This window comes from Mixia osmundae (assembly GCF_000708205.1).
Source record: "Mixia osmundae IAM 14324 unplaced genomic scaffold scaffold_4, whole genome shotgun sequence".
Lineage (NCBI taxonomy): Eukaryota > Fungi > Basidiomycota > Mixiomycetes > Mixiales > Mixiaceae > Mixia > Mixia osmundae.
Window position 1 is genome coordinate 943,627 of NW_014575560.1, and position 18,238 is coordinate 961,864.

General features: G+C 55.2%; 10 protein-coding genes across 10 annotated transcripts; 5 read left to right on the forward strand and 5 right to left on the reverse strand.

Annotated features, from left to right (window-relative positions):
• Window positions 1–165: 165 nt before the first annotated feature.
• L969DRAFT_94091 (uncharacterized protein) lies at window positions 166–1,098 on the forward strand (the record flags this gene model as incomplete). The annotated part of the gene is made up of 5 exons (XM_014713367.1): window positions 166–423; window positions 483–620; window positions 678–809; window positions 865–954; window positions 1,009–1,098. The coding sequence occupies 5 exons, from the start codon at window positions 166–168 to the stop codon at window positions 1,096–1,098; spliced, it is 708 nt and encodes a 235-aa protein (XP_014568853.1).
• A 55-nt stretch (window positions 1,099–1,153) lies between these two features.
• L969DRAFT_94092 (uncharacterized protein) lies at window positions 1,154–1,927 on the reverse strand (the record flags this gene model as incomplete). Its single annotated transcript, XM_014713368.1, has 3 exons — window positions 1,154–1,248; window positions 1,306–1,511; window positions 1,566–1,927. The coding sequence occupies 3 exons, from the start codon at window positions 1,925–1,927 to the stop codon at window positions 1,154–1,156; spliced, it is 663 nt and encodes a 220-aa protein (XP_014568854.1).
• Window positions 1,764–4,285, forward strand: L969DRAFT_412485 (uncharacterized protein). Its single transcript, XM_014713369.1, has 6 exons — window positions 1,764–2,018; window positions 2,067–2,345; window positions 2,401–2,484; window positions 2,543–3,807; window positions 3,856–4,113; window positions 4,193–4,285. The coding sequence occupies exons 1-6, from the start codon at window positions 1,988–1,990 to the stop codon at window positions 4,238–4,240; spliced, it is 1,965 nt and encodes a 654-aa protein (XP_014568855.1). The 5' UTR covers window positions 1,764–1,987; the 3' UTR covers window positions 4,241–4,285.
• A 1,022-nt stretch (window positions 4,286–5,307) lies between these two features.
• Window positions 5,308–5,973, reverse strand: L969DRAFT_47302 (uncharacterized protein; the record flags this gene model as incomplete). The annotated part of the gene is made up of 2 exons (XM_014713370.1): window positions 5,308–5,472; window positions 5,521–5,973. The coding sequence occupies 2 exons, from the start codon at window positions 5,971–5,973 to the stop codon at window positions 5,308–5,310; spliced, it is 618 nt and encodes a 205-aa protein (XP_014568856.1).
• A 210-nt stretch (window positions 5,974–6,183) lies between these two features.
• On the forward strand, window positions 6,184–7,470 carry L969DRAFT_86918 (uncharacterized protein). The gene is made up of 10 exons (XM_014713371.1): window positions 6,184–6,299; window positions 6,368–6,397; window positions 6,451–6,460; window positions 6,523–6,582; window positions 6,634–6,684; window positions 6,743–6,783; window positions 6,835–6,869; window positions 6,918–6,946; window positions 7,008–7,143; window positions 7,199–7,470. Exons 1-9 carry the CDS (start codon window positions 6,273–6,275, stop codon window positions 7,052–7,054), a joined length of 330 nt encoding a protein of 109 aa, XP_014568857.1. The 5' UTR covers window positions 6,184–6,272; the 3' UTR covers window positions 7,055–7,143; window positions 7,199–7,470.
• Window positions 7,471–8,738: 1,268 nt separating this feature from the next.
• L969DRAFT_47998 (uncharacterized protein) lies at window positions 8,739–9,389 on the forward strand (the record flags this gene model as incomplete). The annotated part of the gene is made up of 2 exons (XM_014713372.1): window positions 8,739–9,160; window positions 9,209–9,389. Coding segments are annotated over 2 exons (603 nt in total), but the record flags the coding sequence as incomplete, so codon positions are not given.
• A 598-nt stretch (window positions 9,390–9,987) lies between these two features.
• L969DRAFT_94096 (uncharacterized protein) lies at window positions 9,988–13,139 on the reverse strand (the record flags this gene model as incomplete). Its single annotated transcript, XM_014713373.1, has 14 exons — window positions 9,988–10,485; window positions 10,533–10,682; window positions 10,736–11,185; window positions 11,236–11,590; window positions 11,641–11,711; window positions 11,756–11,851; window positions 11,902–11,978; window positions 12,037–12,232; window positions 12,279–12,339; window positions 12,397–12,524; window positions 12,575–12,729; window positions 12,784–12,901; window positions 12,955–13,040; window positions 13,088–13,139. The coding sequence occupies 14 exons, from the start codon at window positions 13,137–13,139 to the stop codon at window positions 9,988–9,990; spliced, it is 2,493 nt and encodes an 830-aa protein (XP_014568859.1).
• Window positions 13,140–13,230: 91 nt separating this feature from the next.
• Window positions 13,231–14,556, forward strand: L969DRAFT_86922 (uncharacterized protein). The gene is made up of 6 exons (XM_014713374.1): window positions 13,231–13,358; window positions 13,419–13,460; window positions 13,519–13,615; window positions 13,663–13,793; window positions 13,849–13,983; window positions 14,030–14,556. Exons 1-6 carry the CDS (start codon window positions 13,254–13,256, stop codon window positions 14,507–14,509), a joined length of 990 nt encoding a protein of 329 aa, XP_014568860.1. The 5' UTR covers window positions 13,231–13,253; the 3' UTR covers window positions 14,510–14,556.
• L969DRAFT_86923 (uncharacterized protein) lies at window positions 14,507–17,040 on the reverse strand. The gene is made up of 11 exons (XM_014713375.1): window positions 16,988–17,040; window positions 16,600–16,931; window positions 16,432–16,547; window positions 16,147–16,382; window positions 15,976–16,098; window positions 15,764–15,919; window positions 15,456–15,717; window positions 15,291–15,403; window positions 15,211–15,234; window positions 14,980–15,160; window positions 14,507–14,925 (listed from the first exon to the last, which is right to left on the reverse strand). Exons 2-11 carry the CDS (start codon window positions 16,695–16,697, stop codon window positions 14,588–14,590), a joined length of 1,647 nt encoding a protein of 548 aa, XP_014568861.1. The 5' UTR covers window positions 16,698–16,931; window positions 16,988–17,040; the 3' UTR covers window positions 14,507–14,587.
• Window positions 17,041–17,221: 181 nt separating this feature from the next.
• L969DRAFT_47740 (uncharacterized protein) lies at window positions 17,222–18,207 on the reverse strand (the record flags this gene model as incomplete). Its single annotated transcript, XM_014713376.1, has 5 exons — window positions 17,222–17,341; window positions 17,397–17,437; window positions 17,489–17,519; window positions 17,574–18,109; window positions 18,168–18,207. The coding sequence occupies 5 exons, from the start codon at window positions 18,205–18,207 to the stop codon at window positions 17,222–17,224; spliced, it is 768 nt and encodes a 255-aa protein (XP_014568862.1).
• Window positions 18,208–18,238: the final 31 nt, after the last annotated feature.

Below are 18,238 nucleotides of genomic sequence, written 5' to 3' on the forward strand. Positions count from 1 at the left end.
TATCGCTGCTCGACTCACTTGCCCCGAGTCGCTGCAGCAGCTGGCTTACCCGCGACGTCGCGCCCTCCTCCTCGGCCGGCCATGCATCATGTGGTGGCCAACCTCGTGCGCTGACTCCGCGGGGCAAGTTCCTTCATGATCATGCTGTGACCAGGACGAGTCGACATGGGCTTGCGCGGAACGCTCGATCTCAGCTCGAAGAAAGAAGGCACGGCCGACGATGGGGCGAGTACAGTCTCGGCAGCACCCGCCTATGAGCCATCCGCAAGCACATCCACTCCCAGAGCGAGTATATCTGCACCAGTCTCATCCTCGACAAGACATGCAGAAGACGTAGGCGAGTACGAATCGTTTCATGTCTATCGAGGCAGGGGCGCTCTGTCTTGGTCAAAGGATGATGTCGTCACCTTTGCCGACAAAAAGGTGGACCACCTTGTATCGAGACCGGTAGCATGCATTAATGTGAGATTGATACGACGCAGACCATTCTCTTCTGGATCTACTTCCCGAGAACTTTCTGGGGCGACTGGCAGATCTCTGTACATGCCCATAACAAGCAGGGGCCACTCGTCGGCACGATCACGAGACCTCTCAAATTCTTCAAGCTCGCAAGCTTCACAGTGCGTGTCGATTGACTTTTGAGACTGTTCATGATGAGGCTTCATGAGCTTGTGCAGATCGATATCCAAGGCTATCGAACCGTTTTGACTGAGATCTGGTCCTTCAGAGGTCTCAAGCTCGAATTCGCCGGGCCAGATGGAAAGCTTTACGTTTGGCAGTCAGTCGGCGTCTTTTCGTGCGATCTCGAGGTGCGCTCACCTTCTCCAGATCTGATAATCTGCTAAACGAGCGGTCGCTGCATAGTGCATCGCGAAAGCCTCGAAGGATCTCGTTGCTACCTTCAGACAGAGCGTCTTGGCTCTCACCAAGGACGGCGAGCTCAGGATTGGACGAGTAAGCGTTCAAATGCAAAGGATAGCGCAGCTCGAGACTGACCAACGGTGGCAGGCAGCTATGCATCATCGCGATCTGCTCCTGTTCACGGGCATCGCCGCTGAAGAATGGGCTGCTCAGAAGCGGCAGCGTCGCAACGCTTAGCGCACTTGTACATCATACACGCGAGACAAGTATCGGACAAATGACAAGTATTGAGCTAAACGGCGACGGGCGTCTTTGAGCTTGAAGCGATGGGACCCGCTTGAGCGGTGACGCTTTCTGTCTTCTTGTGCTTCTTGCGCTTCAGCATAGCTGTCGTGAACATGCAAAGTTAGCGGTGCGATGCAATTATTGCTGCCAATTCCTCACCTGCCGCGACTGCGCCTCTCACGTTGTCCACAATCTCGCGACTCTTTTCGGTATACTCAGAGTCGTCAAACCGGCGCTTCTTGCTCGAGCCGTCAACATCAGATTCGAGCCTCTCGATCTCCTTCTGGAGTTCCTCGAGCTTCTTACGGGCTTGCTCAGCTTGCGCGGCTTCTCTCTGAGGCGCCTCTTGCAAGTATGTCTGTAGCCTGTCTGTCCATGTCAGTGGACTTGTAGACGAATCATGATGAGAGAAGGCAGACTTTTTGGCTTCCTTGATGGTGCTCAACCGGCGTCCATTGAGATCACGGCAGGCATCATTGGAGGACTTTTTGCCCGAGTTCATGCGACCGCCAGCAGCACGAAGCTGGCTGCCGAACCCTCCCTTGCCTCCCGGTAGCCTCACTGCCAGTCGGACTCGCAATGAAGAGGATCCGTTGGCGCATGCAGACAGAGAAATGTTGGCCTGAGCCAGACTTTGTCCGCTGACGGTAGAGAGATATTGCTGATCGATTGGACAGAGAGCAGACAGTTGGACTGCCAACTCGCCGCTCGTCACATCATCATCGATAGGGAGACACAGCGTGCCAAAGGGCGCAGGTGCAGCGACGATGACGTTGAGCATGGCTGACAGCGGGGTTGCTCCTGTTTTGTCGTCGCTTGCCAGGTCGCGCGCGCGTTTTGGATGAGACGAAGTGCGCTGGCACGCCTCCCACGTCGGTCTCGTCGCAATATGGAGCCTATTGATCTTACCTCCAGCCCAGCTCGTCATTCCTCGGCTATCAGGGTCAAGCCACAGACTGCCGCAGCCCTCTACACGCCTGTCGCATCAACATCGATCGACAGCAAAGGCAAGGGACAAACAAGCATCACAGCCTCCATCGCTGCTTCTGTCTCGTCCGAAGCTAATGAGGATCATGCGGACGCTCGTGCTGCGCCTCTGCCCGCCTTGAGCGACTACCGGGCCAACCTCAACGACATGCAATTGCGCGCCGTCACCCATGATCTCGTTCCCCTTCAGATCCTTGCAGGGCCAGGCTCAGGTAGAGCAAACCAGACCAGCACTCTTTGCGAACTCATCTCCATTCTCGCTGACAGGCAAGACGCGCGTGCTGACGTGCCGCGTCGCACACTTGCTCAGGCATTATCGGCTGCCTCCTGATCGGATCGTCGTCGTCACATGTCAGTCTGGCTTCGGATTCGCGGCTTTGGTGTCGCTGATCTGAGTGCGAGTGTTCAGTCACGAACAAGGCCGCTAGAGAGATGCGGGACCGTCTCACCAGGCTTGTGGGCAAGGCGGTGACGGATAAACTCGTCATGGGCACTTTCCACTCAGTCGCAGTTCGCTTTCTTCGTCGATTCGGCCAGAGGATCGGCCTGGCGAAAGACTTTTCGATCGCCGACGAGGACGATTGCATGAGGTACATCCGAGCCTCCCTCAAATTGCACACAAAGGACGTCGACAGGCATTCGATGAGCGCTAATCTCAAGCCCGGTACGGTACGCTCACTGATCAGTAAGGCCAAGACACGTTGCCTCGATGCAGAACGATACGAAGCGGAAGTGAGAGCAAAGAAACCTCTGCAAGAGGATCTTCTGCTCGTCGCAAGAGTCTTTGCCGATTACGAGACAAAGCTCCAGGAGGTTGGCGCGCTCGACTTTGACGATCTGCTCAATTTCTGCTTGCATCTCTTTCTCAGATATCCTGCAGTCACCGAAGGCATTCGGCATACCTTGGTCGATGAGTTCCAAGACACCAACACTGTACAATATCAGCTCGTCAAGCATATGGCTCGAAAAGCTCGTGTGCTCACGATTGTCGGCGATCCTGATCAGTCCATCTATGGCTGGCGAGCAGCTGAGATCAAGAACTTGAGGCTCATGCAAGGCGACTTTGAGAGCACGGCCAAGATCTTTCTCGAGCAGAACTATCGTTCGACCTCGGCCATTTTAGCCAGCGCGATGGCTGTCATCTCTCAAGGCGCGTCAGATGGGTCTCGACCGATCTGGGCTGACACTCGTTTGCTGCTTGCAGATACTGCACGAGAGCCGAAGCATCTTTATACCGATCGCGATGCGGGGCCAAGCAATGTATATACTCGCCTGCCGGACGCGAATGCAGAGGCGGAATACATCGTCAAGGAGATCCGCAAGCTCGTCGCATGGACGGGTGGCCTACTCGACTATGATGACTTTGCGATTTTGCTGCGCATGAACAGCTTGTCTCGTCAGCTCGAAATGGAGCTCAAGGCACAGCGAGTGCCTTATCGCATGGTCGGCGGCCCAAAGTTTTTCGACCGTCAAGAAGTCAAAGACATCCTCGCTTACTTGCTGCTTGCAAACAACGCCAACAACGCTTCAGCCTTCAGCCGTGTCATCAATACGCCATCGCGGGGCATCGGTCTCAAGTCGGCACAGTGGATTGAAGAACACGCTTCGGCCCGAAAGATATCGCCCTTCGAGCTGACGCGACTCGCCGTGACCAAATCGGTCAAGCTAGGCAAGGTCAATGAAGGCAATCCTATCAAAGGCGAGAAGCTCAAGGCTTTTCAGTCGTTTGTCGAGCTCATTCAAGACCTCGAGCTCCTTGCTGCCGAAGGCACCAGTGTTGCCGATCTCATCGATGCTATAGTAGACAAAACGCGTTATCTTGACTATCTCGAGAAGCAACACGGCCAAAAGGATGCCAAGGCGGGGGTGAAATCAGAGGACGTGGAGAATCGAAAAGCCAACATAGAAGAGTTGAAAGCCTTTGCTGCCACTTTCAAGGCGCCAGAGGGAGACCAGGGTCTCACAGGAGTACACGAGGAGGTAGGAGAAGTGGCAGATAGTATGGAAACAGGCAGCTCAGCTCTTGCTGACTTTATTGCCGGCTGTATGCTCGCGACAGATACGGACAAGAACGATCAAGAGGGAAAGAAGCCGGTGCCAATGGTGACAGTGTCAACTGTGCATGCCGCTAAGGGACTCGAGTGGCCCTGTGTCTTCATCGCTGCAGTCGAGGATGGCAAGTTCCCGTCATTCTTCTCAAAGACCGAGGCAGAAGTGGACGAAGAACGGCGGCTCCTCTACGTCGCAATGACTCGCGCTCAAGGTTTTCTCTATCTCACCTGGACGCACGAACGCTGGGCAGGCGGAGAGTCCCGCGAGACTGCCGAGTGTCCTTTCCTCAGGGTCCTTCCTGCCGACCAGAAGCTGCAGCTGTTCCGACAGTATCAAGAGGCGCCCAAACCAGACGATGTGGCTCTCGTTGCTAGCCTGATCTCGCGACCAGTGCCTGCAGCGGACAAGCTCGCAGAGGGCCTCATTGCTTTGTGAGCTGGTTGCTCTATACTGTCTCATTGCTCATGATGTCAGCAGTCCGCCCGCGCCTCGAGTGACAATTTCCCAAGGCCCGGCAGGTGGTGGCTATCGGGGCAAATCATCCTATGACCACAGTGGCGGCTTCTCTGCGGGCACCTTTCGCGCCAATTATGCCTCTTCTCGCGATCTCATAGATTTCGACGGCAAGCGCGAGGATCTGCACACGTCTGCTCAGTCTGCTATTGCAACCAACTGTCCGCCTCGAACCAAGCAGGAAGTGCCAGAAGGAGCTGCCAATGGATTCAGATCAGCTCGGGCTTTCATGCAAGACACAAAGCCATCTTTGACCGATCCGTTCGGCATCAAGACAACAGCAGCTCAAATTATGCAAAATGCCAATCGGGCGCCCATGAAGATGCAAGAGACGCGAATGTCACAATTGGGCGAGCCCCTGCTCTTCGGCGGTCAGGCTGCCAAGCCTGCCAACCTGTCTGCATTTGAGCAGAGCTCCAAAGCTGCCCTCATCGCGTTCAAGAATCTCCCGGCGACAGGCGACTTCATCGAAGCCCCTCAGCGGCCAGGACCAGCAGGGAAGCGCATTTCGCAGGCCGGCTCAGCACTGCCGATCAAGAAGAAAGCTCGCAAGTAGACGCAAAAGTTTGTTGTTGCCACTATTATGCAATACTGATCAGGACCGGACCATCAGTCCACTCTTCGCAAGTCGACCAAGCCCTGCAGCAAGTCTCGTACTTCGCGCAAGCGTGCGCTGACTTCGAGTAAAGATTTCTGCTGTCCTTGCTGTCGTGTGCCTTGTCCGACTGCTTCGATGAGATACGTTCCTGAAGGCGACAGCAGCTTGTCATCGGCCTGCGCATTCGGATGAGACATGTTCAGATGCGGAAGAGGGGAGCAAACGTCGTGGAGCTGAAACACGCGCACGAGTATGCCGAAGAGCTCAAAGCAGCGGCCTGACTTTCGAAGGGTGTGGCCAGGCCCGAAGCCCAGTGCGGCGCCGGCTTGTTCTGGCTCGCCTTGCAAGCGGCAAGGCAGCAGTTCGCGCGAAGAGAGGTCGGCTTGGAAGGAAGCATCGGCCTGCTGTATGTTGGGTCGCAGGAGCGTCATTGTCCAATCGCTTGGCTTCTCTCCCGCGAGCGCTCTCTGCCCGAAGCAGAGTCGATCAGCACGAGATCGGGCATCCGTCAAAGACAGCCAAATCTGTTCGTCCAGGGTCTCCGACCAGCTGGACCGAGCATGCAATTCGAGACGGTTGCAAGTCTTGCTATAGATTACGTCGTCTACGATCTGAGCGAGCATGGACACCTCAAACAGCGCCTGCTGTGCCTGCGGGGTCGCATTGCGTGCCGTCATAATACTGCGGCTTTCCACTTAGCATGGGCCTGCTCAAGATCACTCAATCAGCATGCGTCCGCCACAGCTGCCCATTCGACGACACGCGAGCGGACGGGGCGGCAAGACAAAGGCCGAAGGGTCCTGATCTACAGTCGCGATCGAAAGTTGTCAATTTCTGTGGCGAAGCAGGGATTTTGTCGATTTGTCGCGAAAGAGGTCTCGAGCAGGCATCATTGAAGAATCGCATGCAGAGGCAGCTCCTGTTCGCCTCTCTCAGCAAAGCTCATACACGCAGCTTCAGTTCAACAGCATCAAGGATGGGTGTCACAGTCGAACGTATCAGCGTGAGCGCCCTTGCGAGGCAGCACACCCTGCCGCTACTGCAGCCGCTGACTGTCCCTTCTGACCACAGCCCGGTGACGGCAAGAGCTATCCCAAAGCCGTGAGCGATGATGCACATTGCAGCGTGCTGAGTATGCTGATGCAAGTCCACAGGGCGANAATGGTAGCTTGCGCCCGTTGACGACGCTATGACGCAACCTGACTGGTCTCGCCCGTGCAACGCAGTCTCTATGCACTATGTCGGCACACTGCAGAGCAACGGCAACAAATTTGATTCCTCCAGAGGTACGATCAATGCCATGCGACCGGCTATGCGGCTGATACCTTCGATACCAGACCGAGGCACACCTTTCCAGACCAAGATCGGCGTCGGACAAGTGATCAAGGGTATGGGGCTCAAATGCTCGTACTCTGTATGCTCTGACATGTCTGCTTGCTCATGTAGGCTGGGATGAAGGCGTACCCCAGCTTTCGCTTGGCGAGAAGGTGCGGACTTGGTCGGATGAGCCCTTGAAGCCGACTGACGAAACGGAGCAGGCCAAACTGATTTGCACTCCTGACTATGCCTATGGGTACGTTCCTGGCTCACACCAACCGGACAAATCTGACGAGAGATCCAGCGCTCGAGGATACCCTCCTGTTATTCCAGGCAAGCATGCTCAATTTGTCCGGGCGCTCAAAATTGCTGATGTCTTGGCGCTCCCTTGCAGCCAACTCGACACTTATCTTCGAAGTCGAGCTACTGAAGATCAACTAGGCTCAGCCTGATCAGCTGTAAAGCATGCTACCATCATGCAAAGGGCGATCCGTTCCGTCTACAGTACACATCGAATTAAAAAACCTGTGCTAGCACCCTACATCTGTCAAAGAGAGACATCACTGCTTCGATAGCCAAATGCACCCTTTTGCACACCTGATTCAGCTACGTCAGAGAGGGGAGCCGGTGCAGAGTGAGACAGCTGTACGACGGCCGAGGATACTTTTGTCCTCGGTGCTGTGCGGTGCAGATGCACGAGCTCATCTGGCCTGACGAGTCCATCCCTACTAGAGCTGACGTCGTCAGGGATGGCCAACAACACTGGCAGTGCAACGGCCTCCTCGCGACGGCGTCCACTGCCCGACTTGCCAACGACACAACGAGCAGTGAGAGCATTGCCATCGCTCAAGAGTCACGACTCCTTGCAGTGCGATACTGAACTTGCCAAGCTCTTGAGACTGACTGCCCAGACGAGCTCCTCGCCGGCCTCGAGTGCAGGCACTGAGCCCGCACTGTCCTATCTGCAAGCGACTACAGACAGCACAGCTCTCGCTGCAAGAGTGCAGCCGAGCGAGCAAGGGTGGCGGCAAGCTGCACTGACTGATCATCTCGAAAGGGTCACTGCTTTCGTGCCCAGCTCAGATACAGCTCACAAGGTCAGAGCTACCTTCACCGTCACAGCCTGCCAAGACCCCGACGCTCATGCGCACAGTCACAGAGGGAGCCTGAACCGGCTCATAGACAGAGCAGGAGCCACCTTGGCTCGATTGGCAACCGACTCGACAGCATGCCATCCAGCAGATCGTCTTTTGTCGCCTCGTCTGGCCTAGCTAGCTCATTTGGCGGACTCAAAGTGAGCGATCAGCCTCACCCTTCCTCTGCGAATCAAGGACCAATGCTGCCTCGACCCATCGCCGCATCAAGCTATGATTCAAGATCGAGAGAGAGCATGCTCCGCTCACCCGACCGGCCTCTACACAACAGTGGACCTGCACCCGATTCGCCTGACTCACAAGACACCAACATTGTCCCCTTTCCCACGGCTAGACTGCCTGCGGCGGCTTCGACACCCACACTGCACCATCGAGCTTCAAGCCTCGTCAGATCTCAAAGCGAGCAGATGCTGGACGATGCCGATCAGACCCTCGTTCTGCCCTTGCCCACACTCGACGATATTGCCACCATGCGTGATCAGACCTTGCGGGTCAGTCCCGTGGATCCGCAGAGTAGGGTGATGTGGGCCAAAGTCGTCTTCAGCTTTGTCGCGCGCCAGCATGCTGCAGTCGCCGCACCCGCACTGACTTCCCGCATCGAAGACCGCACGCTCGTGCCTCTCATCGTCGAGGCTATCGCCGTCATCAAGCAATACAGCAAGACTTTGCCGCCTGTACCGGAAGCCATCTACCTCTGTGCCGAGTTCACACTCTCCGGCACTTTCCCCAAAGATTTCCCGCCCTCAAAGGCTGCAGGCTTTCGAGGCCTCGAGGCTGCAGGCAATTCAGAGTATGCGCCGGCATGGTACAAGATCGGAAGAGAGTACGAGATCACCGCTCAGACCTTCAGTGATCGCCGCAAGGCTACAGAAGAGGATCGCGCGCGTGATGCTTACGAGCGAGGTCTCCAGCTCGGCGATGTGACCTCCACCTTTGTACGTGCTCATGCTCTATATGCTTTGGGTGAACTGATGCCGCACCTTTGCCTACAGCGACTTGGCATGGCATACCTACAAGGCCAGCTCGGATTAGCGCGTGACTCTGCAAGAGGCGTCCAGCTGTTGAGGACTTCTGCTCAGATCGCAGATCAGCTTGCCGACCCAGACACGGCCACGCCGCTGTGGGTATGGGGCATGCTCATCAATCACGAGTTCGACCTTGGCCCCTCAGTTCCTCTGCCTTTCTCTGTCTTGCCCCGACTCGATCCTGTTGATGCTGGGCGATGGATCAAGAAGTCTGCATACCTTCACGAAACAAAGGCGCAATGCCGTATGGGTACTGCATACGAATATGCTCAGCTCGGCCTGCCATACGATCCTCTTATGAGTGTGCAATACTACTCGCTTGCAAGTCAAGGCGGTAGCGAGGAAGCCGATATGGCTCTCAGCAAATGGTCAGCTTACCTTCTCATTCTCATGACCCAAGCTGACACGCAGATCAGGTTTCTGTGTGGCGCAGAAGGCGTCTTCTCGCCAGATGAAGAGCTTGCGTACACGTTTGCCGAGAAAGCGGCAGACAAAGGCCTGCCGAGTGCAATCTTTGCGCTCGCTTACTACAACGAAGTTGGACTCCAAGGAGAGCCTCAACTGGAAGTCGCCAAGCGTTTCTACGAAAAGGCAAGTGCAATGCTGTATCGTGTCAGACACCTTACTGACTGTACTCGCCTGCAGGTTCTGCAACTCGAGCCGGATAATGAGGATGCGCGTGAACGTCTGCAAGCTCTCAGACGAGGAGCCGAGAGATCGATCACGCGCAATGAGCATCAAGACCACATCTCGACCAAGCTCGTCAGGAAGCACACAATCGCCCAGCAAAAGTCGCGCCAACAGGAGGTAGAACAGCAGCAACCAGTCGTCAGCGAAGCTCGTCGTCGTGCTACCATCAAGCGCGTCGGACAGGCTGCAGGCACCGGCGAGCGTGAGCGTGCTCGACCTCGTTCGCGTGTGTACGAGCATTCGCCAGCTCCGAGACCGACTTCGCGCATCGCCGGTAGCCGCAGCAATTCGGACACAAGCTTGAGAGCCGAGCCCGTCCAGCAGCACTACCAGTCACATTCGCCTAGCCCCTCTCTTGGGGGCCGCTCCGACACGAGTGAGAAGCTACGTGAGCGCGAGAGCACAGTCCGTCCGACGCCGCCCGCCACCGCCCCAAGTCATCGCTTCGACACTTTCGCCTCGATGGGAGTAGCAGAGACGCAACTCAAAAAGGATGATTGCATCATCATGTAACGACATGGCTCGATCGAAAGCGCGCCGTCTTCTGCAACACGAGGCCGAAGCTTTCTGGCACTTGCACTTCGCTAGCGATCCATTGTGGCAGTTTTGCTTGTAGCGCGGGCGTTGCATACCGAGTGTCGATGAGCAAAATGGACGCCCAGTCATTTGCGTGCCGGATCGCTCGTCCGATGGACTGATTGACTGCGCGAAAGGCAAGATTTGAATAGAGTTGATCGCCCCCGTCTGTTATCTCTTTGCGCTTCTTAGACTCTGCGCTGAGATGATGCATACGCTCTTTGAGTTCAGTTGAAGCAGCGTTGGGGTAAGGGATGCCGACAATGATGACTGCTCGCGCCATGTCATCTGCAAAGTTGATGCCTTCTGATAGCTTGGCGCCAACGACTGCAAACAGGATGGCGCCCTTGTTGCCTGAGCTGTTGGCTGTCGAGTAACCTTTGAGTACTGCGTCGACTTCGCCTGCGGTCTTGGGCTCCATGAAGATCTGCGACAATGATCAGCGCCATGAAACCAAAGGATCGCCCTGCGTACTAGCTTGTTCTTCCGTATCCTCTCGATCATGCCCGACGATTTCCAAACAGCCTGTAGCTTGTCAAGAAAAGCATACGAAGGGACGAAGCAGACAATGCCTGCAGGACAGACACGCGCAAGGGTCGCGATCGCGCTGCCAAGATCTTGCAGCTGTCGGCACTCTACCGCTTAGCACTTGTTCGCGCTTCAGCAATAACACGGACCATTGCTAAGTTGTCCCGGTTCTCGTATGTGAAGCGAAAGTCTTGCTTCGTCGGTCCGCTGCGAATGACCGAGACAGAGATGTTCTGGCGAGGCACGACATGGCCGCACGAGAGCGCCATTGGCTTCTGATCTGCTGCAAGATGACCGAAGAGCTGGTTATCGAAGTCGCTGAGTGGTGACATCGTTCCGCCCGCAAGTATGACAGACCGGGCATCATCGACGATGCTGCGGAAGGAATCTGCCGGGTTGAGCAGAAGGTAGCGCAGGGAGACGTTCGATGAGTCGGCTGCTCTACTGACAATAATCCGACCGTCGCGCGATGGATTCGTGAGCGCAAGTAGAAACGACTGAATCTGGTAGACTGCATTGACGAGGAGGACCTTGTGCTTGTTCGGCTTCTGCTGTGCACGTGCTTGCTTTTCGGCCTGCATGTTTGCGTAGCCGCTGATCTACGCCACCAACCTCAGCGTCTGAACGGACACGTCAGCACGCGGCTCACCTTGTGGGCAATCTTCGACGTCTTCATATACGCGGCGAGCTTGTGCAAATCGACTTGATCTATCGAGCCTTGCAAGTCCTCCATAAGTGCTTTCGGTAGCATGAGTTCTTCGATTGCCTTTGCGTTCTGACGACTTTCAGACCACGTAATACAATATGCTTCCAGTCTGCGAAAGATGGCAAGCAGTTGCTTGAGGTAGACGGTGTTGCTGCCTTTCAGGCGGGTCTTGAATCGCTGCAGATATAGCTGCACGCCTGACAAGGCGTTACTGATAGATGTGGATGCGATGGATACGGTGTTGATCGAGAGCACAGTGTCGATCAGGTTGTGGGCCTCGTCGATGATAACAATATGACTGCAAGATCCATCAGTCGTCAGTTGTGGCAGAACGAAGGTGCAGCAGACCCTTTTAGCGAGATCCCGAGAGACTCGCGCGCAGCATGCTGTAAGAGCATGTTGTACGGCAAGGTCACGACCTGCAAGAAGTGAGCGCTTTGCGAAAAGTAAAGCTTGAGCTTACGTGGGCTTGTCTGATCGCTCGCCGAGAGCCGTAATAGGGGCATACGTGCGTTGCTCTGCCCAAGTCCTCAAGGTCCTCGAGATCCAAGGTGGTAGCCTGCGGATGCTAGTAAATCAAGGCATGATACTGCCAGGGACATGGCTCACCAGGATACGATCTCGGAAACCGATCATCTTGTCCTCTTCCTCTTGCGAAGGTAAGAACTCGCATCGACTGCCTTTCTCTTCGAACGCAAGCGCATATCAGTCACTACTACAATAACAGAAGGCAAGTACACTCGCCTGCCTTTTGTAACTCGAGACACCGTTCGTTGAGAGTCTCCGTATTGCCTCCGCATGCCTTCTTTAGCTTGTCGTTGATGCAGAGACTGGCTCTCGACCCAAGCGGCACAATACGCGTCGTGTCTGCGAAGCTAGTCTTGCGAATCTCTTGGACGAACTGAGCGAGCTGCGAATGTGTGCGAGACGCATAATACACCTGCCCCAGACATCAGTAGGGTAGTGGACGCAGGGTGATGTCGCACCTTTGTGACATCAGGCTCATCGTCTGCATCAGAGGAGTGTCTGTTGCCGCGATTGTGATAGCTGCGCAGGGCTGCCTGGATAAGCAGCATAGTATGCAAATCATGTATCAGGTCCCACCTATGCATCATCTGCCGTACTTCCGGCGTCAGACCGTCATCTTCGCCTTCTCCGTCCTGCTCATCGGGTGCGAATTTCTCTTCGTCTGCATCGCCAACAGGGGACGTTTCGCTTTCATGCGAAACTTTCTGATGGTCTACAAGTGAGCCCGGTGACGACAGACGCGGCTCGTACTGACTTGACGCTTGTTCGTGTGGTTCGCTCTTGCCTTCGCCCTCTTGATGTTGGCTTCCTTCTCGCGCAGTGCAGTCAAGCGATCAGTCAGGTCTTGTTCAGCTTGTGTAAGCTCGCGTAGCCGCCGTGCAATTTCTTGCTCAATGACCCACGCCGGCTCTGTCGCGTTATGCAATCAATCTCGCTTGCGACGGAGCGTGTCAAGCAGCTCACCATCTGACAGGGTATGCGCTAATTGGGCTTGCAAGTCCGCCCTCACGACCGTCTGCGCCCTTGCTGTATTGTCTCGAAGCCAGGACAGCGTTGAGCAGATCAGGCTAAGAGATTTGCCCTGCGCTGCGCTCTTCAGAGACCTGATGAGCTGGTGAACACTGGAGCACTCGCAGTGCCTGTAGGCGACTCCACAATGGCAGGACGGCTGCATTCGATGGCCTTGTAGACATGTCGCATGAGATCAGATTGGATGTCATCTGCGGTCTGGCTCAGTGACGATCAGGTGTTTGGATAGGCGGCCCACATGGCTTGTAGGGATGATTGAAGTCGTCGGGAGGCTCAAGAGCAAGCGACATGCTGTTCTGTCCACGTCAGGGAGTGCCCCGGCATCGGCTTGGGGGCCGACAAGTCGACGAAGGAGCAACGCGTCGCGTCAAACCCGTCGAAGATACCGGACTCGAAGCAGACCAATGGGCGCATCAGAGTCCAAGCCCGGCGATGGAGCCCGCAAGAAGATCGCTTTGCACGTCTTGCGCGTGGCAGAGAATTCGCCGGCAGCTCACGCAGGCATAGAGGTCCCGTCAAGCCTGCTTCGTCGCTATGACACGGCTGATGTGATTGTGCTGTGGCTACAGCCCTTCTTTGACTTTCTCATGGGCATCTCAGGCTTCGCGCTGGTCAGTATGATCTTGCATCTTTCGGTGGCAACGCCTGAAGGGAACGACGGGCTCACAGACTGAGGATGTCGATGCGTTCACCGAACAAATCGAGCGCTCAGAGGGGCAAGAGATTCTGCTCCAAGTCTGGTCATCAAAACGTCAAGAGCTACGGGGTAAGCTTGCCGTCGCTATGCTAATCCACTGCTCACGCGATGGGTAGATGTCGAGCTTGTTCCCAGTCGGTCTTGGTCGATGCAACCTAGGAAAGGTCAAATAGCTCATGACGACGCCGAACCGTCTTTGCTGGGCCTATCGATGCGCCTGTGCAACCCAGAGGGTGCGCTGGAACAAGTGCGTCTTTTCAGCCGTGCGGCTCTTCGGATCTGAGCATGGAATGACACTTCAGGTCTGGCATGTATTGGAGATCATGGAAGGCAGTCCAGCTGAAAGCGCAGGCCTGGTCCCCTATGGCGACTACATCATAGGCTACGCAGGCGGCGTACTACGCGGAGAGGGCGACTTCTACGAGCTTGTAGAAAACGTAAGCCCTCGTGACAGACTTGAATGCCGCTAAGATGAGCGGTTAGCACGACGAAAGGCCACTGCGCTTGTTTGTCTATAATTCTGACTTTGACATCACTCGCGAGGTTGTACTCGTACCCAATAAATCTTGGGGCAACGGCGATGGTCTACTAGGCTGCGGCATCGGATACGGTCTGCTGCACCGAATACCGCGGCCACAAGAACGGCCACCTCGGCCCTTGAATGGGCATACGTACTCACAAACACATCAGCGTGCCGAAACATACCCAGACGAAGAGGAGCAACACTCTCATGGCATCCTGAGCAGTACTGGCGTCCAAGTGCTTCCATCCAGCTCTCAGCCGTCTACGCCATCGAGGTCAGTCATACCTGACAGAAGGGCGCTCTCGCCAAGCAAGAGAGTGCTCTCGCCCGGCGTGAGCTTACCTTTGCCACCCAAATCGCCTTCGTCTTCCACATCGGATACCAGGCGGAGCTCAGTCATCATACCAATTCAGGAGCAATCAGAGGACGACACTGTATGAAACCTTGCTGTTGACATTGCAATGCTGCTGTATATATCCACTGACGTACTAGTGTGCACTCCAAATACCATGCTTGAATCAGTGTGCTATCTCTCTTTCGCGGAAGATGATGGGTACTGCAGAAGGGGTGAGCGTAATGACCGTCTTTGCTTGTGTGATCCTTGCTCTCTTCTGATCGAGCGTTTCGCCTTTGGGCGCAGTTCCATCAACATCTTCCTTGAGCAAGACCTCATACTTGAACAAGAGCGCTGACAAGATCGCAACTGCTTCCACTTGTGCGAACTTTTGACCGAGACAAGAGCGAGGGCCAGCAGAGAATCCGAGGAATGCTTCACGGGGCCAAGAGTATGATCCATCTGGCGCGTCAATAAACCGGTCCGGTCGGAAAGCGGAAGCATCTGGTCCCCAGTAGCGTTCTTCAAACGCGCGGGGCGGTCAGCTTGATCAGGGCGCTTTGGCGATGCACTTACGACTGTAGTGCAAGCCGACAGTATTGATCATGACTTCGCCTCCCTTGGGCAGAAAGACAGTGGCCGGCTTCCCGTCATCGCCAGTGATAGGCACGACCGCATCGACGACGCTGTACTTGGGTATGATGACGACAGAAGGATACAGTCGCAAAGTCTCCATGAAGACCGCGAGAGAGCGCGTCTGTGCTTCGCCATCAGCGCGATTCCGCAACCAAGCATCTTCGAACGTACCAGCCTGGGAAACAGCTCAAAATCCTGGTCCGCCGTGTTGCGAGGTCAGCAGATGCACTTTGGCCCAGAGAAGTACGTACCATTGTACCATCGGCAGGCACAACACTGGCAATGTGCTCGTACAGTCGCTTCTGCTCTTCGGGATAGAGCGCGAGAAGAGCAAGCGTGAAAGCAAGCGTATGTGCCGTCGTGTCTACGATCCTGCCTGTATTAGCTGAGTCAGGGCAGCATGCGAGCAAGCTGACCATGACCGGCGAGCAAGAAGATGTAAATATTGCCCATGACTTCCTGATCAGTCAGAGCAAGTTTCTTCGACGGTTCGCTAGCATCGGTGCTCGCGTTGGCGTGAGTGAGACTGCCAAGTAGATCCTCGCGCCCATCCTCGCCTTCGCGTACGTTGGTCGAAGTAGCGCGCCGATGCGCGACCATCTCGCGCAAATATCGTTCAAATTCGTCGAAAGCTTGACCCGTATGCCGCCACTTTTGAATTGGCAAGCGTAGAGCCCACTTCAGGCACGTTAGGCGGGATCACGCGTTACGCATAAGTACGCACGTTTGGCAGTATGAATTTGGTAAAGACATTCTCGAGAACGCCGTGTAAGGCAGTCCGAAAGGGCATCTTGTGATCTTTCGGCAGTGCTTCGGGCGCATCGTCGCGCCATGGAGGTCTCTGGCTGAAGCCGGCAGCACAGATCACAAAGAGCGCAATCTGGACGTCCTCGTTGTTGAGTCAGAGCGACGATGTTGAAAGAGCAATAAGTTCACCTTGAGTGTGAGCTTTACTGCGCTTTGCACGACAACCTCGCCCGAAGTCTGCTTCGCCCTCCAGTCTTCGATGCACATGTTGACAGTTCTGATAGACTCTGTCCACGCAGTCAAGCCCGTCGTCTGCCAGACGCATTAGCCAAGCTTTGCAGGACAAGACACCTCGCGCACTTCCTGGAAGTTGGGACCAACAACGATCTTGCGATGCCTTCGCCATTCAGCTCCCTCGACAACGCCGACATTGGGGCCAAAGAGCGCGAGAGCAGCATAGAGCGAAACTGGCTTGACGAAAGAAATGCGGTCATTAGCGATAGCCTTGACCGCCTGTGCATCTGAGATGACTATGCTGCGTCGCATCGGCATTGCTGACGAGATTGCTGCTATGGCTGGCTTGTCTTTCCAGTACACTGGCGCTGCCATGTCAGATCACAGCTGATGGCAAGCGGACAGACTTGCAGTCCATTTTGTAGCGCCAGGTATATTGTTCACCGAGATTGATGTAGGACATTCGCGGAACGAGCATGGAGAAGAGATGATGGGGATGGATGAGCAGCTTGTAAGTTGGTAGGTGTCTGCTTGTGCGTACCATTAGCCTGGATCTTATGTGGGAGCGGTATGACTGACGAAAGCATAGCGACATTGCGCTGGAATTCGGTCCATTGAGACCAGCTCCATGAGACGAGGTATAGTACTGCTGCCAGAGCGAGTAGGAGGACAATCATCTCGCACAGAGTGCAGACATACTACGAGCATTTCGTCGACAAAGTCGAACATCGCTCTTTGTTCTGATCCGATCGCGATCAAATCAGATCAGATCAGATAAAGCAATGACACGTAGCTAGTAGTATGACTGTAACTAATTACTATCTGATTAAGCAGGCGAAGGCAACGTTATGCCCTGCTTATGTCGGTGCGAGTCCGACACGATGTCTGCGGTTGCCATACGCAACCGTTGTCTGACAGACCATAGAATTTAGTTGCCTGGCCTGGTCTGACTTCTTGGAATACTTGCTCTCAAGTCTTGGAGCTGTACATTATACCTTTAAACTTTTTGCTCGGTCTCGCGTGTCTAGTCTTCGTCATCTCCTGCACGGTCTCAGCGCTTGGGGCAAGGTCTGCTATCCTACGAATTGCCGCCAAATACTGCGACGGCCATGTGTAAAGTTGATCCGAAAAATCCTTGCCGCTTGATTGCAGAAATACAACACCCAGTTGCTTGTACATATTGCCCGTGTGATGCAGATTGCTATGCTGTCGAACCTAGCGGATCGCGCAAGAGGCCCTCGTCTTGCCCGTCCGCATATTCACGCCTTGTGTTCTCTCGGTAGAGCCACGCCTGATAAGCTATCAGACAGTCCACAGAGAGCTGTGACAACCTTCGCATCAAACGACTATCAAGCTGCTGGAGGCTTTCGACTCACCTGGAAAATGCCGCAGATCTTGAACTGAATCGAGATTGGACCTGTTTGCTTGCACGCTCAGAGTCGAGCCTGTGCGCGCGAGATGGCCGTACCTTTCTGCAGAAAGAAGTAAAGCGTCTTGAACTGTCCACCGCGTATGGAATGAGCCAGATAAGGTCAGAGAGAAGGCGCACACACAGCGTCGCCGAAGATCCAGCCGAGGAGGACAGTCGTTCTGAATCCCGCTAGCGACTTGCGTTGCCAATTGATGTATAGCTGCGGTAGTGGTAGCGTTGACTCCAACCCCAGAGCGACGAAGCCCAATATGGCGACAAATGTCTCGAAGCGGCCGAGCGCCAGAAAGAGAACGGCAAGGAAGATGATGTAGGCCGCGATAAACTCGATGTAGGCGCCGTACGCGGGCCACTGCCAAAATTGCAGGGGTCGATTGAGCATGGTCGATCTGGCTACCTTGAGCGTGAGTGATGTCTCCGACAGAGGCGCGTGAGGATCATCGTGCTTGAAGCGCAGACAGACGTAGAGCAGGGCGAGTTGTGCGAGAGTCATGAGCACAGATTGGATGAGCAGCGCCAGTTCGAAGCGCTCCCCGAGCCAGAAGAACATGCGAGTGATGTTGGCGATGATGAGGACACCGCAGACGTCGATGCTGAAGCCGCTCGAGTCCTTTCGTCGCAAGATGCTCACGAATTGATCGGCATAGACGAGCGGCGGCCCTCCATGTGGATCATCATCAGCGGCTGAGATGGAGCTGTGGGCAACGAGAGACTCTACCTACGGCCATGCCTACGCTGGCGAGGGTCTGCAGCCACATGATGACTGACCCGAAGCTGGCTGGACTGACT